The sequence below is a fragment of the Manduca sexta genome, chromosome 24, assembly GCF_014839805.1.
Source record: "Manduca sexta isolate Smith_Timp_Sample1 chromosome 24, JHU_Msex_v1.0, whole genome shotgun sequence".
NCBI classification, from domain to species: Eukaryota; Metazoa; Arthropoda; class Insecta; order Lepidoptera; family Sphingidae; genus Manduca; species Manduca sexta.
The window spans coordinates 8,176,147-8,193,499 of NC_051138.1; the positions used below are offsets into that span (position 1 = coordinate 8,176,147).

The 17,353-nt window shown below is 34.1% G+C and overlaps 1 protein-coding gene and 2 long non-coding RNA genes across 6 annotated transcripts; 1 reads left to right on the forward strand and 2 right to left on the reverse strand.

The window, feature by feature from the left end:
- Nucleotides 1-1,518: 1,518 nt before the first annotated feature.
- LOC119190485 lies at nt 1,519-7,521 on the reverse strand. Of its 3 annotated transcripts, none has more exons than XR_005112932.1 (2): nt 7,445-7,508; nt 1,519-1,711 (listed from the first exon to the last, which is right to left on the reverse strand). XR_005112932.1 is itself a non-coding variant. In XM_037442467.1 (2 exons), exon 1 carries the CDS (start codon nt 6,238-6,240, stop codon nt 5,002-5,004), a length of 1,239 nt encoding a protein of 412 aa, XP_037298364.1. In that variant the 5' UTR covers nt 6,241-7,521; the 3' UTR covers nt 1,519-1,711; nt 3,206-5,001. The 3 variants fall into 3 exon arrangements, 1 of the variants encoding a protein (XP_037298364.1); XR_005112931.1 differs by lacking the exon at nt 7,445-7,508 and adding an exon at nt 2,879-3,179; XM_037442467.1 differs by having other exon boundaries at nt 3,206-7,521.
- Nucleotides 1,829-10,389, forward strand: LOC119190486. The gene is made up of 3 exons (XR_005112933.1): nt 1,829-2,290; nt 9,772-9,870; nt 9,934-10,389. It is a non-coding gene; the product is annotated as an uncharacterized LOC119190486 (long non-coding RNA).
- LOC119190487 lies at nt 7,586-10,850 on the reverse strand. Of its 2 annotated transcripts, none has more exons than XR_005112935.1 (2): nt 10,813-10,850; nt 7,586-9,318 (listed from the first exon to the last, which is right to left on the reverse strand). It is a non-coding gene; the product is annotated as an uncharacterized LOC119190487 (long non-coding RNA). The 2 variants fall into 2 exon arrangements; XR_005112934.1 differs by lacking the exon at nt 10,813-10,850 and adding an exon at nt 10,486-10,786.
- Between the last annotated feature and the right edge of the window lie 6,503 nt (nt 10,851-17,353).

The window sequence follows — 17,353 nt, forward strand, 5'->3', positions numbered from 1 at the left end:
ACAATTACGCAACACCCTTCCATTTCTAGTGCAGGTTAGGGAAAACAAAAAATGACTCACTGTTGCCGTCTTGACCCTATGTAAAAAAAAAACAATGTTCGTAGTTTATGCGCTGCCACACCGTTTGAAAGCGGCGATAGCCTAGTTGGTTGTGGAACGGACTGCCGAGACGAATTCCGCAGGTTCAAATCCTAAAAGGCACAGACTGACTTTTCTAAAAAAATATGTGTGTATTCTTTGTGAATTATCGCTTGGAAAACATCGTGAGGAAACCTGATTACCTGAGAAGTTCTCTATAGGAATTTCGAGGGTATGTGAAGTCTACCAATCCTCACTAGGCCGGTGAGAGGCCAGTCCGTGGTGGACTAAGGCCTAATCCCTCTCAGTAGTAGAGGATGCCCGTGCCCAACATCGGGAACGTATATAATACAGGGCTGATATTATACCGTTTATCTGATGGCGATAAAACTTCGTTAAATTATTGCTTGCACTTGCGGGAAAAGGTTTACAGGTTGTGCAATGTGCATAATTATGTAATAAGAGAGCATTGAAGTAGAGTACTTCGAAATGCATTTGATGTTAGAACGGTATTTCTGTAATATTTTTTCTGCGGCAGCAACGCACCCTTCATTAGACTGCAGACTTAATCATTTGATAGATGCATCACCATGCAACTCTAGAGTGACACTGGGCACATACTATCCCGCTCCTAAACTGCACCTATGCAAGAAAGATATTTATCATCCTACTAGATCCTATAAGTGACTACGTACCACCTAACATTGATTAGATTGTACCTCGTTGTAAGGGATCAACACTTTTGTTCTTAGGGCAAGACGCGTTATAGCTTCTATCAGGAGGGGGGGCTGTACCGGTTAAGTTAATTTTACAGGTCTTATGGCCTAAGTTCGACACTCTTAAGTATAGCGCCATCCGAGCGAGCTTTGAGCAGGCTCCTGATCCCCATGTAAAAAAAAGCTAAACCAAAAGCAATAAGGGACCGGACAAATTTTCAGAAGGTGTTTTAAATTGATCATTGTGGATATAAATAGCCAAGAAAAATAGTATTTTGCACAAATAAAGCTTAAAAAGTACATAAAACCATGCCTAAATGTTAAATAGCTATAATTCCCGCGCAAACGCTACATTATGTCATTTCGTCTCGTGTGACGTCATACGTGGATAAAGCAACTTGACAAGTCTTGTCATTTGAACAGTGATTCAATAATGCCAGATTAGGGTTATTTACGCTAGATTTAGGGTAAAACTGAATCAGCAGGGTATTTTTTTTATGGTAATTTTTGGGGTAATTCTCCGAGTTAAGGTATTAAAGCTATTGTTTCACGGTATTGTAATAAATATTGAGCTTAGAGAAAGATGTTGTATTCGCCCGTTTGGGGGTTTAGTGGCGAAAAGGTAAAATATCACGTGCGATGATGTCGCACCTAATAAAAATATAAAAATAGGTATGTTTAATGAGTGTAAGTATCGGTTATCTCTTGATATGAGAACAAAATCAACTACGTTTAAATCTGCTTCGCATTTATAAGTAAGGGTATTTAATAAGTTTATCATATGTCGGAAGGAAACGAAAGATAACAGCATCATGACATACCTTGTAATGTTCTGTGTTATACGGACTGTGGCTTTCCAAGACAACATTCCTAGATGGCGGCAAATTCTTTATCGTGTCACATCAGAGAGACCGCTCCTGTTAATTATAAATGAGTCTATGACATTGCTGTCGCAATGCCAGTGAGTAGGCGACCAGGACTTATAGAACTGATACTGGATGGTTATATTGTCAAGATTAGAACAATAATTTAGTACAAGTTCAGTCTCGTAAATATAAGTTAGAGCCAAAGCTTTATATTAGTCCTAAGGGTGCCAAAAATAGTAAACAGGTAACGCGACGTTCCAGGTTCTGATTTGGTACATTAAGTAAGTGCATAAACTAAGCCGCAATTGTTATAGCGCCTTTTCGGCATCATCTCAGAGTTAGATTACTAATGTTAAAGCACAATTAAATCGGATCCTCCCCCACTCTACGAGGGAAGTACCGGGCGATTGCTGGTCGCCTCCCGCCGGATGACTCACGGATCACCGCTTTGTGGCTGTAAATTCCCCACCATAAGGGATCGCTCAGAGCATCAGACTCCATTAGGTAAGTGGAATCGATCGGAGTACCGATTCCGGTAAGGTGGGATCGATCGGAGTACCGATCCCGGTAAGTGGAATCGATCGGAGTACCGATTCCGGTAAGGTGGGATCGATCGGAGTACCGATCCCGGTAAGTGGAATCGATCGGAGTACCGATTCCGGTAAGTTGGGATAAGGATGTAGGAAAGTAAGGAATAAGGATGTAGGTAGGTAAGGAATAAGGATGTAGGTAAGTGGAATCGCTCAGAGCATCAGATCCCAGAGGGCGTGGTTGTAAGTTTCTCTCCACACGGAATCTCTCCAGACGAGAACATACGGCAAGATATTCATTTAGGTAAGTTACAAGATATACGGACATACTATCACTCTGGAACGACACGACGTCTCAAATGTAAATGTAAGTATAAACACCCTTCAAATTAGTCATATGTAATTTCTCAGTTTGGAGACATTAACACGCTTACAGCGGGTAGATGTCTAGTTTACACGGTAAATTCTGTATACAGGTAAATTAAGCTAAGTAAATGATCATTCACTGTATGGCAAACAAGTTAGAATGTTATAAGTTTTATGTGCCGCATTCAGTGTTGCATGAATCAAAGTGAAATGAATGTAATGTGAATAAAAGGATAACTTAAACCAACTCACATGTGTGAATAGCTAGTAAAACATAAACTCACTCACTTATAAATCTAAAGTGAAACAAAAGCCAACTCACATTTATATGTTTAGATCTTTAGTTAAACACAACTTCAAAAGTTCTACTTAAATGGCGCGCATTTGTACTTTCGGCCATATTGTAACTCTATAGTCAGGGAATGTTGGTACTACAGTAAACCACTCACTCACTCATGTAAGATATATTCTGTACGCGGTACTCTCAACAGAAAAATGTGTAAAACTCACTTAATACACATAGACGATATAGTATTCTATCCATGGACAATATTCATAATATAATATATTTGGTGAAAGATACTGACAATATCTGCGTAAATATAGGAACATACTCAGTATATCTATGTATACATCAGCAAATACTCACTTTGGTGTTGCCAGCCTTTCAATGATTTCGCGAACTTTCGCGACACTCCCGCCCGAAAGGAAAGAGATATTGATTTGACAACTTCGTCCGTTCTCTTATCTTTTTCAGCGCCTAAACTTTCGCTATACGGAGTGGTATTTTATCTAGTTGTTCATCTAAATTATTGCTAATTTCATTTATAACTGTGCTATCACCTCTGATCGACTCTGCATTGTCAATAGGTAATTCAATCTCGTTAATCGGTTGAGAATTGTTTTTACTAAGTTCCATTGACTATCAGATCCTCTAATAAGAGAAACTATTTTGCCAACTCTTCAATCTTCACGGTTTTTATTTTCTTTGATCTGTACAATCTGATCTACTTTAGGTAACTCCTTCGATAATATTCTGGGATCCTTGTGAAAATTCCAATATTGTTCCCTCAGGCTCGGAAGCTATTGGTTTACAAACCTTTCTTTTAACTCCTCTAGAACTATTTTAACTTTTCTCCAGCTCTTTACTAGGTCTACCTTTGTAGCTGCACCTTCTAGTAGTCATTTTTCCTGCGAGTCTACTAAGGTGATACATCTACCAGCTGTAAGGAAGTCGGCTGGTGTGAGAACATGTTCCATTTTAGTGTCTACAGTCATTAATGGTCTCGTATTTAATATTGCCTCAATTTCTTTCATTACTGTCATCAACTGGGTATCCTTCAGTAAGTGTTTCTGAAACGTCCTCTTCATGCAGTGCTTAACCAAGCCTATTAATCTTTCATAGAAACCGCCAAACCGTGGAGCCAGTTCTGGTATAAATCTCCATTGGATTTGATTCTGGATGCAATACGGTTTTGATACTATTTATGATATAAGTTTGAAATATAACGCATTATCTGAAGTTATGATTGTAGGTACCCCTCTAGTCGATATCATTCTTCTAAGAGCAAGTAAGCCTTCTTCTGCTGTCAAATCGTGTACTATTTCTAAATGTATGGCTCTAATAGCTAGACATGTCCCTTTCTTACTTGGGCTGTTTGGTGTCTAGAGGCTAACTATTTACCTAAAATTTATTTCGCGAGACCCTCCCCCGCCAAACAAGAATTTATAATCGTTACTATTATTAACCAATCATTCAAATATTTCTTAAAAAAATCTAGTCCTTTGACTATATGTCCAGAAATATTGTCGAGTTATATTATTAAACTTAAGATACTTAACCGCACATTTCATGAGACGTTCATAAATCTTTATGTAATATTTTATCTGGTAGTATTATTGGAATTGCATATTCGCATGGATCATAAATTGAGACTACTACTACTACTAATACCAACTCCATACTAAGTACTAACTCTTTCTTCAAGGTCAATTCTTAAAATGTGGCTCATATAACAACAATGAATTTGAATCTAAGGGCTTTAACAGATTTTTCAAACATTGAAATTAAAGTTCAAAATTAAATTAAATCATTAAACTATCCTACCGCCTATTCTTCCAGACTGTCATTACGAAGATGTGTAATACCTATAGATTCTAAATCCCATAGCAATTGAAGTTTCGCGCTACGCACCGGTAGATCTGGTAAGCTCAATCTAGTAGCAACAGATGATTAAAAATATATTATGACTGCTAACATTTATACAGGTCTTTCATGAATACTCCCGGATGGTATTTATACAAATTAGATTCTATCAATTAAAAAAAATATTGTCTAGCTTTATTTAACCAGATAACAATAATGAATAATAATAACTGTTGCCTATTTATTTATTTGGACGGAAGAATAAAAAACTATATCGTAGTTTGTACACAACTTTACATTTATGCTTGAAATTTCTTTGGGCACAGTGCTCTATTATGGATTCCTTTTTGATTACAGTGCGGGCATTCTACTTCAAAGGAGCAGGCCTTGCCATGGTGTTTGGGTTTCAAACAAATAAAACACAAATCCTTTATAACTGCCTTCCTTTCTTCGATACCTTTCACTTCATGACATTGATCGTTAAAGTGTGCCCCTTGGCAGAAAATGCATCTTTTTCTTACAGGATAAAATTTTGATCGCCTGCTATCTTCTGTTCTTTGTTTGAAAGATAAATTTCCTCTCTTTATCATCTGGTTTTTTCTGTGTCCAAATTGTTTATCATTCACATATAATGCTTCAGTAGTATAATGAGTAGAATTCTCTGACATCATAATATCACTGGTATTTTTTGCCACATCTTCTTTGGCTGCAATTATGACTTCTAATTTGTTTCTTATTTCTTCAACTGATTCATTTGACGTCTTCATTTTAAGATCATAGAGTATATCTGCTGGAAACTTTTCCATGATAATGAATCGTAAATGGTTATGGTTTACATTTTCACCCATAGAGCTTAATACACGTAAGTGCCTTTCAATTTCGTTGAGTGTCTTCCTTCCATCTGCACTCGTTTTTGCTGGTTCGATTTTGTATAATGCTGCGTAATGAGCATCAATAATCTGACTTTCTTTACCATATCTTTGCTTGAGTAATGTTACTGCAATTTGATAATTTTTATTAGTAGCATCCAATCCTTCTAGAGTATTCTTAGCTTCGCCTGTGAGGGAACTTTTTAAATACAATAACTTATCTACATCAGGTAAGTTTCTCTTATCTATATTTGAACTGAATTGGTCCCAAAATTGATGCCAATCAAGGATGTTGCCTTCAAAAATCGGTAAGGATAGCTTTGGAAGTTTACTGGACAAAACGGCACATGTACTGCTTGTTGAAGCTTCATTTTGTGATATAGCCCCTGACTCAATTTTAACTTCTAGCTCTACTAATGCTTCCTCTCCATGTAGCTGTATGCTAGTGAGTGTAGACACTTCATCTATATCTGGTTCTTGAGAGGTATTAAAGTAAGTATGCAATTCATGACCAAATTTACCCAACATTGCTTTTAGTTTAGCGACGATAATGCAGGCTTTTGTCTTATCATCGTTATTGTAACTAGCACTTTGTGTGAGAGCACAGTCTGTTAATATTTTAATTTCGTCACTTATTAGCAATAAGCGATTCATTAATACTTGGTCCATTTGTATAAGATTTTATCTGAGAACAAATAGTTTCCCTAAATATTGCATAACATTATTTAATGTGTCACAAGGTAGCTTAAGTAAGTAAGATAATTTTTATTATTTATTTTTATGTATAAGCCCTTTTAGACAGACATCACAATAAGTATTGTCATTTTAAGTATTGTACAACAAGAATACTTAGCACTATTATAATTATTTTATTCATTTATTTTTAATTATGTATATAATTTATATTAATATGCTTATCCCATGAAATGTACTAGACATACAAAAGGTTATATATTTTATTTTTACGTTATGTATTATTCTGAATTCAAAGTAAATGTTAAGGTATGATCATTAACTTAATATTTTTTTTTTAAAGCTATGTTTTTAATTAACATATTATTCTCATACAAATGTCAATTCAACAAAAGAATTAAATCTTAACAATTAATAATATACTTACAATTATTAAAACATTTACCATGTCTTTGAATCAATTTTATGTTACTCATAAGTACCTTTGATTACTATTGAATTACCTTATAAATGTAGACAAATTTACTAAACAATATTTCACATATTGCAGAGTATTAGGGAATTAAATATCTTATGTGCAATTTAGGAAAATTTATTAAACAATATTTCATATAGTGCAGAGTATTAGGTAAGTAAATATCACCAAAATGGACATAAGTTTTAATTTACAAACAGATGCCTACAAATGATACTTTGAGGTCACAGAAATTAATATTTATTAACCCTACTTGTATCTACACCATCAGTTCACCAAAACGCCTTAGGCAGATACCTGTATAGTTTATAGTATATGGTTGGTTTTAACTTAGGAAACATAATTACTAGTGTATACCTAAATACAGAAAATAATAGTTATGTGCAAATAGGTAGTTTTCCTGGATAAGCAAAAAGAGAAATGATTTTTGATGAATATAGCAAAATTTAATGAGGTGCTTAGGTGCAAGTACCAACCCAATAGCAATAACCAAACCCAAGATGCCAAACAAAAAACATGCGATACCTAGAATATATGTGTATCACATAATATAGCTTTGTTGTTAATCCAATGCATATAACGTATGTGCAATATAGAATTCAAGCAGTTCACGCATAACACCAATTTTAGCCTAATTTAAAACTCGAAGTAGCTTTGTTATGTTGTAGCAGTTGGAACCAAACATAATGAAAATACCTTACTTACTTGTAAATACCCAAAAGTTTCTATGGATCCTGTTCACATATACCATCACGCAGGCACTACAATAATTATTATTGTAAACTTTTTCGATTTACTAGGCACATCGAAACACAAACCGCACAAAATGGCCGCTTCAAGCGAGCTGCGTAAGCGCGCGGTTTTAGAGATGTGGCACTAGTTTGTAAATAAATAAAATCGAAAATCGATAATCGTATAAAGATCGAATTGTTTTTCGTGAATATGAAAAAAAAAAATATAATTACTTTATCTCTCATCTAAGGATACTTTCCCTTTACACAAAACATTACTTATGAATGTTGTCCAAACAGTTAATTTAAATTTTCAACCTTTCTATATTATATCATGACTATATAACAATAAATGCCACCCCATTTTTTTTTTTTTTTTTATATATTTGTAGAACAAAGAAACTTTACGGTTACGCTTGCGTTAAAATATGAAAATATTGCTCCAGATAGTACCGGAAAATATTGTTCTAGAAAGGAATGCGTAAATATAAGCTAACAAACCGTTAGAATTATTACACAAGTCATATAAGGAAATAAAAAGAGAAAATTTAATTTTGGTATAAAATTATAATATATGAGGTTTTCATTCCTGTTCTTATTAAGTCATACCTAAGATATTTTAATAGATTTCTTCACTTGAATCAAGTATTACGACATTGTTGCATTCATAATTTACAGATTTTTTTTTTTTTTTTTTAAACAAATACTATTTTGTCTGTCCGATCTACATATTTCAAAATTTAATGCGATCGTCAAAACTTTTCAATTATAACATAGTCTAAATTCGGTCATAAATGCAAAACGCCCACAAGCACATCCCTAGTGCGCATTTTGATCGAGCATTTCCGGTCAATAGAATGTTTTCTGAACCATCACAATTTTGGTAAAAGTTATGTGGTTCATGGTTATCACCCTACCTGTAACCTAAAATTCAAACGGATAAATTATACTAGTATTATTCTCTAATAATCTTTCGAAGTAAAGTATTTACATATTGAATCTAAAACGCGACGCTTAAGCGAAAAAATACTTTGTACCTAAACTAAATTGACAAATTCAATTATAATTTTACCTACCTAAAATTCCTAACTTCATGAAATTTAACATACATAATGTAACATTGAATATTATTTATCTGGACTTTTATAATTTCCATTGTTATTCATCATGCGCGCCATATGTAGACGCGTATTATTATTAATGGTGAATTTGACACACAACACATACATGACGCTAGGAAGTCTCGATGTTTTAAAGTAAATTCTTACTTTCCTTTTGTAGACAACGTAGAAGTAATTACAGTTCTTTCAAGTAACACCACATTGTATAAGAGTTTTATAGGTTTCGAGTGAGCGAGGGTTTTCCTGGATGATAATAAACAAATACCAAAACAATTTTTTTTTTTTCTTTTTAGCAATGATTTGTTTTTGTTTAGGTATATGTCAACGATGCCATTCATTATCCTTCCGACAATAATTTTATTTTTTATTATGGGATCATATCCCAGCATCTCCACCATGTATTCGCCCGTTTGGGGGTTTAGTGGCGAAAAGGTAAAATATCACGTGCGATGATGTCGCACCTAATAAAAATATAAAAATAGGTATGTTTAATGAGTGTAAGTATCGGTTATCTCTTGATATGAGAACAAAATCAACTACGTTTAAATCTGCTTCGCATTTATAAGTAAGGGTATTTAATAAGTTTATCATATGTCGGAAGGAAACGAAAGATAACAGCATCATGACATACCTTGTAATGTTCTGTGTTATACGGACTGTGGCTTTCCAAGACAACATTCCTAGATGGCGGCAAATTCTTTATCGTGTCACATCAGAGAGACCGCTCCTGTTAATTATAAATGAGTCTATGACATTGCTGTCGCAATGCCAGTGAGTAGGCGACCAGGACTTATAGAACTGATACTGGATGGTTATATTGTCAAGATTAGAACAATAATTTAGTACAAGTTCAGTCTCGTAAATATAAGTTAGAGCCAAAGCTTTATATTAGTCCTAAGGGTGCCAAAAATAGTAAACAGGTAACGCGACGTTCCAGGTTCTGATTTGGTACATTAAGTAAGTGCATAAACTAAGCCGCAATTGTTATAGCGCCTTTTCGGCATCATCTCAGAGTTAGATTACTAATGTTAAAGCACAATTAAATCGGATCCTCCCCCACTCTACGAGGGAAGTACCGGGCGATTGCTGGTCGCCTCCCGCCGGATGACTCACGGATCACCGCTTTGTGGCTGTAAATTCCCCACCATAAGGGATCGCTCAGAGCATCAGACTCCATTAGGTAAGTGGAATCGATCGGAGTACCGATTCCGGTAAGGTGGGATCGATCGGAGTACCGATCCCGGTAAGTGGAATCGATCGGAGTACCGATTCCGGTAAGGTGGGATCGATCGGAGTACCGATCCCGGTAAGTGGAATCGATCGGAGTACCGATTCCGGTAAGTTGGGATAAGGATGTAGGAAAGTAAGGAATAAGGATGTAGGTAGGTAAGGAATAAGGATGTAGGTAAGTGGAATCGCTCAGAGCATCAGATCCCAGAGGGCGTGGTTGTAAGTTTCTCTCCACACGGAATCTCTCCAGACGAGAACATACGGCAAGATATTCATTTAGGTAAGTTACAAGATATACGGACATACTATCACTCTGGAACGACACGACGTCTCAAATGTAAATGTAAGTATAAACACCCTTCAAATTAGTCATATGTAATTTCTCAGTTTGGAGACATTAACACGCTTACAGCGGGTAGATGTCTAGTTTACACGGTAAATTCTGTATACAGGTAAATTAAGCTAAGTAAATGATCATTCACTGTACGGCAAACAAGTTAGAATGTTATAAGTTTTATGTGCCGCATTCAGTGTTGCATGAATCAAAGTGAAATGAATGTAATGTGAATAAAAGGATAACTTAAACCAACTCACATGTGTGAATAGCTAGTAAAACATAAACTCACTCACTTATAAATCTAAAGTGAAACAAAAGCCAACTCACATTTATATGTTTAGATCTTTAGTTAAACACAACTTCAAAAGTTCTACTTAAATGGCGCGCATTTGTACTTTCGGCCATATTGTAACTCTATAGTCAGGGAATGTTGGTACTACAGTAAACCACTCACTCACTCATGTAAGATATATTCTGTACGCGGTACTCTCAACAGAAAAATGTGTAAAACTCACTTAATACACATAGACGATATAGTATTCTATCCATGGACAATATTCATAATATAATATATTTGGTGAAAGATACTGACAATATCTGCGTAAATATAGGAACATACTCAGTATATCTATGTATACATCAGCAAATACTCACTTTGGTGTTGCCAGCCTTTCAATGATTTCGCGAACTTTCGCGACAGATGTTTCCTACAAAAATTGTAGGCCATGAAACAATTATAATTTTTTATTCGATACAATTTTCGTGTACAGCTAGTTGTTCCTAATAAAATGAGATAATTAAATTAATAATTATTGAAGTGGAAGTGAAGAAAGAAGTGGCGTCTGCATAGATAAGAATACAGAAAAAAAAGTACCGAATTATTTATGATTGGTTTAAGGGTAAAATTTTAAATTCCAAATAATCCTGGGGTAAAGAGAAATTATGATCTGGCAACACTGCATAGACCGTGTTAATCTCAGGCAATCTCAGGTTACTGTGTAACAACCAGAATTCTATATAAATAAATATTCTATTCCATATCATGTGGCAGCTAAAACATAAATAAATACATCTCATAACCATAACCTCCCTGGGTGTACAAATGATTTAATTAATTGAAATATTCATCGATTTATTTTTAAACCGAAACACTATTTTTTATTTACCTACATCAAAGTGATCCTCACAGAACTAAATCGGTGAGTCTGCAGACATTCCGTCGTAGGTTCGTCTTGCTAACTGCAACCACTTTATTCGTTTATCTGTTTTTCGTGGTACATCAATAAATAATTTGTTTGGTAAAGATATAGAAGTATTATTACATTCAGGTACGACGCACCAACGATATTTTTTGCGGTCCATTATGATTAACGATTAAACAATCTGTAAACGTTAAGCTGGAAGATAGTAACAACGTCCCGTATAAATTAATATTAATTATTAGAGCAGTTCTGTGTCAAAAAACACATTTAAGGCGATACCTCAAGGTCCATTTTCATACATTTTGTTTCGGCGTTAATCTGGGTAACTAAACAAGTATTGGCAAGTAAAGAATTTAAATTCACGTCTAGTTAGTGATTAGTTCTCGCAGTTGAAAGAAAAACGTAAAAATAATTAATAATCATGGATATTTCGGCCTTTAAAATTTAATATGACGAAATTTTAAAGGCAGAATAATTCGGGTGCTATTTGCACCCGAATTATTTTCGGGTGCAAATAGCACCCGAATTGTTGTCTAGTGTGGTTTAATTTTTAATCCTATCGGGAAGCATAAGAATAAGTGCGCCACAGTTACTAGTCGTATGGCGCACTTGCCCCTGAACCATATATCACCAACCTTTTTTGAGAATATGTTTTACTAATATGAATTATTATTATTAATATGTTATACTTAGCATAATTTAAGTACTCAAGGTATTTTGTTTTAAGCCGACTCAAATAAAAGGGCGTATTAGTTAATTCGTCGTATATTTGTTTGTTTTAGATCATTCGTTTTTACAAAAGAAAAACTGAAATATTTTGGTCTAGAGTAACTTTACGTGAAGAGGTTGCAACTGTTCGATCAGGCACGTTATCTGATTATAATGCAGCTAAAACATATCAAATGTCATAAGGCCATATTCTGAGTAATTGAGTTATAACGCATTAAAATTGTTAATTCCTACATTTTTTATGTTTATTTTTTAAATTTTTAGAAATAAAATAGATTTCATATTAAGGCTACCATTTTTTTTTATTTTTTTTTAAATATAGCAAAAAAATGTGTAAAATGTTTTGAAGCCCTGATGTACAAATATATGGCGCACTTGCCCCGAATTTGATTTAACAGCCATAGTTTGTTATAATATTGAGTGATTAAAATTTATCTAAGAGCAATGCGCGTAAAACTTATTTCTCTATGGACTAAAGTGAGTGTTTTCTTTATAATGTTTCATATTGGCGTTTTTTTTTACACAGGTGCACTTGCCCCATTTCCGGAGGCAAGTGCGCCTACTACCATTTTTTTTTATTTTGAGCAAAATAATATTAATTTATTGTCTGATTGCCTTGAATGACTATAGGTCGTTATCACAAAATACCAAATATTCTTAAATTAATAAAATTACATTCTTAAGTCAGCACAAAAAGAAATTATTTTGCATTGAATCGCGCACTTTCCCCTACTGACCTCATGTCTTTTTCATACAATATGTATAGAAACGTCGCGACGCAAAACATACAGAAAAGACAGGGCGCGAACACGACGCTTTCTCGCCTGCGCACTATTGGAAAACATAGAGAAAGAACCGGGCACGGACACGGGCGCTGATGGATGGGGGTGCGGGCGGGTTGGGACGCTAGTTGCCGGCACTCCTGCGTCGCTGTTACACAAAACTGCCCATGTTCTTGAGTCGTTGCGACGTGTTTAGAGACGGAAGATCATTGTATATTAAGTGAAAACGCGGGACGTCTACGAATTCAATGTTCAATTTTGTGGTTTCATTGAAAATCATCCAGTTCTCTATAATTATAATAGACAAGAGTATATTAGCGAGATACACCAGCGCTATTAACACATCTTCATCTTCGTGAGAAGACACGTTATCATGTCGGACAGCTGAAAACCGTCATCTCTTGCGGCGCCCAGCGTCAAGTCCATGCCCCGTCCCTTTTCTATGTTTTAAAAGATGACGACGCCGCGGCGCCCCGTTCGCGCTCTGTCTGTGCCCCGTCTTCGCCCCAAGTCTTTTCTGTTTGGCGCGCACCTTAGAGCGCCAGTGTCGCGAGCGACGCATCTCTCTTTGAAGGAGTCGTGAGTGGCGCTTGGCGCCCCCTACCACACAGCGCCTGTGTATAGTGCACACCCTGCACAATAGGTAAAATTCGTGCAGGCCTCCTCTGAATCAGCACCGAAAATAAAATTTGTCCGTTCTTGTTTAAAATTTCTTCGAATTTACGAAGCGTGAGCTTTGAATAAATTTTTATTTTTATTTAGGTCATATTTAATATCATATGAAACATTTTAAATTATCTATTAAACAAATAGTTTGATTTGCTTATTTGGTCTGCATTCACCATAGAAGATTTTACTTACCTTTACTAATACCTTTTCTCATAAGGTTTACGGCCGCCTAAAGCGCTCACCAAAGCCGACCAAAAAAACCCTTGTTTTTATCGTAAAATAATAATATTATCAGCCCTGTATTACTTATATACTGCTGCGCAAGGGCCTCCTCTACCACTGAGAGGGATTAGGCCTCAATCTACCACGCTGGCCTACAGTGGGTTGGTAGCCGTCGACTTCACACATCCTCAAAATTTCTATAAAGCATATTTCGGGTATGCAGATTTCCTCACGTTTTCCTTCACCGTTAAAACAAGGGAAAATTCGCAAAGAACACACATCATTTTAGAAAGATCAGAGGTGTGTCTTTGGGATTTATACCTGCGGACATTCGTCTTGCAGTCCTTTCCACACTCAACTATCGCCGCTTCCTTCACTTTGCTTCTTTTATCATTTTGAGACAAAATGTTTACAATTTGACAGTATAATAATTTCAGGTAATCGTCAATTTTTATAAATGTTCATAAAAAAAACCCTCGGTGCGCTAAACGTCTAATGTAAACAAATATGTACTACAATCATGGTATCGAATTGGACGTTACCATAAAATGACTTCTAAAATATATAAGTAATACTCACAAATTTTATAAAAAAAAAAAACAGATTCAAATTAAAACCACCGTTTTTACCATAAATTATTGTTTATTAGCACCTTTTAAAAGACATCTTTCCCATTTTTTCGTTCCATTTATCAACGAAACACAATGACCATTTATGCCACATTTTGGATATAACCAAAGAGAATTATAATATACACCGTGACTTTATAGTCGTTTTGGAACCGAAGCGTGGTTACTTAGAACAGTTTGTAGAACCAAGAAAAAATAGTGAATAAATTCTACTGTCTATAATAAAAAAAATAATCCAAATAATATTTTTCACTCGTTCGAGTTTGATAATGATTTTATAGTAAGGCCGCGACGATCTATTCACAAACGACGCACACTACCAACGTGTGTCAGCTGATACCTACCAAGACCGATAAGACGCGCACGCGGTTCCCGAGTCCCTTGATTTAAAAACTAGTACCTACACTACCACCTTTAAATTAAGTGCTTTATCATGGTGATGGTATTGATTGTATTAGGGATAATATCAGATCACAAATCATTACGCTATGTACAATCAGCAAAGTTGGCGGTCGACCACCCTAAGGGTCAAAATAACTTGGCAAATTTGTTTTACTACGTTTGGGAGGCGGGGTTTGGGATCGATTGCATAGATCGATATCAGTCGTAAGTCTGCTGGCTACCTGCAATGACGTTACGTAACACTACCGAACCGCTGCTGAGTGTATAATAGAAAACGAAATTAAAATTGATGCGCGCACGTCTATGCTATGACGATAATTCCTATACTTGTAAGATGCATATCGTCGACGTAAGGAACGTAATAACAAAAGTTTTATAGTTTGGAGACAATCGCGATTTACAGTGTTTATATTGTTAAATTTTTTGGCATTATTTTTTAATAAATAAGAAACGACATTATGTTAATTATTTTATATCATATTATATGCCTGATTACCTTCTTTTTAACTTTTAACAAACCAAACTTTATGTTGTATTAAAAAATAATCATTTTAAAGCAATTTCCGCCATATTTGTCACAACTATATTTTGTTAGTAAATTATGATTAGCTACTTTTTAAGCCGTTTTTTAGTTTTCGGTCTCTTTAAACCCATAGTCTATAATTAATTTATTAAATAAATTCAATGGCTGCATAATATTATGATTGAATTTTGAATCGTAAAAATTTAAACTGTTCAGTTTATTCAATTCGTTCAATAATTCATATTATAATAATAAATCATAGTTAATAGATTTCATTATTTGAATTGTTATTTTATTTTATTTCAAAAACTTAGACGATAACATTTTATTCCAATCTCTGTATTTACAAATATTATGTATTAACATTAAAGTTAAAATAATTGACCTAAAATTATTAGCTTCTTGGAGATATTGTTTTTTATTTCCTCTTAATGATCTTTTTTTATCTTAAATATGAATAGTTTTTGAGTTAATAACGAAATACCTTTTTTTCATCCTAATTTGAACTATTTAACACCTTTTTGAAGTAGTTAATTGGACTATTTATCGATATGCAGCGATTATTATTTATTGAATTTGAGGCGAGTTTAAAGATTTTATGTGTAGGTGGTAATATGCTTTTATTAGAGTAATATTGAAAGGCCAACATTTTTATTGCTGCAGATGTTGTTTGAAAAGAATAAATATATCACATAAAAATGGTTTGTTAAAGAGCGCATTTTTATCAATGTTTGTATTGACACCGGTCTTACGTGGACGCATTTATCGTTAAACTGAGTCGATTGTTATGCTATTGAATTTAGAGGCATTTAAAGATTATAAGTGTAGGCGTAGATTTGAATTCTTATTACAGTAGTATTTGCAAGGCTAACATTTTATTGCTGCACATGTCCAGTTTGTAAATTTTAGTTACTTTCTTTAGCCAATTATTTAGTTTTCGCTGAGTTAAAACCCAAAGTCTATAATCAACTTACAGTTATTGATTTTTTACCGATTTAATAGCTGCATATTATGATTGAATTTTGAATTATATAAATTACTTAAACAGTTTATTTAATTCGTTAAATCATTCACATAATCATAAATTATTGTTATTCGTTTCATTATTAGAAAATATTATATTTTTTCTCAATTGTTTTTATGCTTTTTTGAACATTTTATTTACTTTTAAAGGACATGTCCGTTTTTTGTATGGGCGCTGGTTTTATGTTTCGAATAAATTCCAACCAACCTCAAACTTATTGAATAATAATGTGCCAAAAATTAGTAACTTGGAGTCATTAAATAATAATTTTAGACCCTTCATTGATAAGAAAAATAAGAAAGAAAAGTCATGGCTGAGTAATTCATACAAATAATTTCACGATTCGTCAAAAGATATAACTACCTGTTTTTTTTTTACATAAGTAAGTGTTATTATTATCATTTACGGATATAAAGGGAAAAATTTTAAAAATAAGAAAATTTGAAAAAAATATTTGCAGTAAGTAATTATTTTCAGAGATAACTAAACAAGATTTTTGATTACTTAACTTTTTCGGGATGCCTTCCAAATGTAATAACGTTTATATTTGCAGAGTTCATTTTAAGTGTAATATTTAAAGTAAATAATTTTTTAAATCTCACAATCAAATCTTTCAAATAAAATGATTTATTTCAATAGGCTCGTTTTGTGAACCAGTCGATGAGGCTCACGCACATATCGCTACGATATATAATTATCAAAAGTTAAAATCGAATATAGTAGATAATATATTTGCAACACCAATAAATAATGAGATACACATGTAAAATGAAATTTCGTAGAAAGTCTATGTAAATAAAACACATTTTTTGTTACTTCAGTGATATGATTTAATTGTATTCATTACAAGTTTGATACGCTCAGCAGGCAGGTTGAGTAGAGTGTGCGCTCTGGATCGGTTGGCGATGAAGCTCTCATCCGCATCCTAGTGTATTATACATCGAGGGACAGTGGTTCTCTGTAATACAATTAAATTATATATTAATTACTAAAATCTATTATTCTAATAATAT

Coding starts and splice junctions, on each gene's coding strand:
- LOC119190485 (XM_037442467.1), bottom strand. CDS start 6,240: ATGGACCAAGTATTAATGAATCGCTTATTGCTAATAAGTGACGAAATT.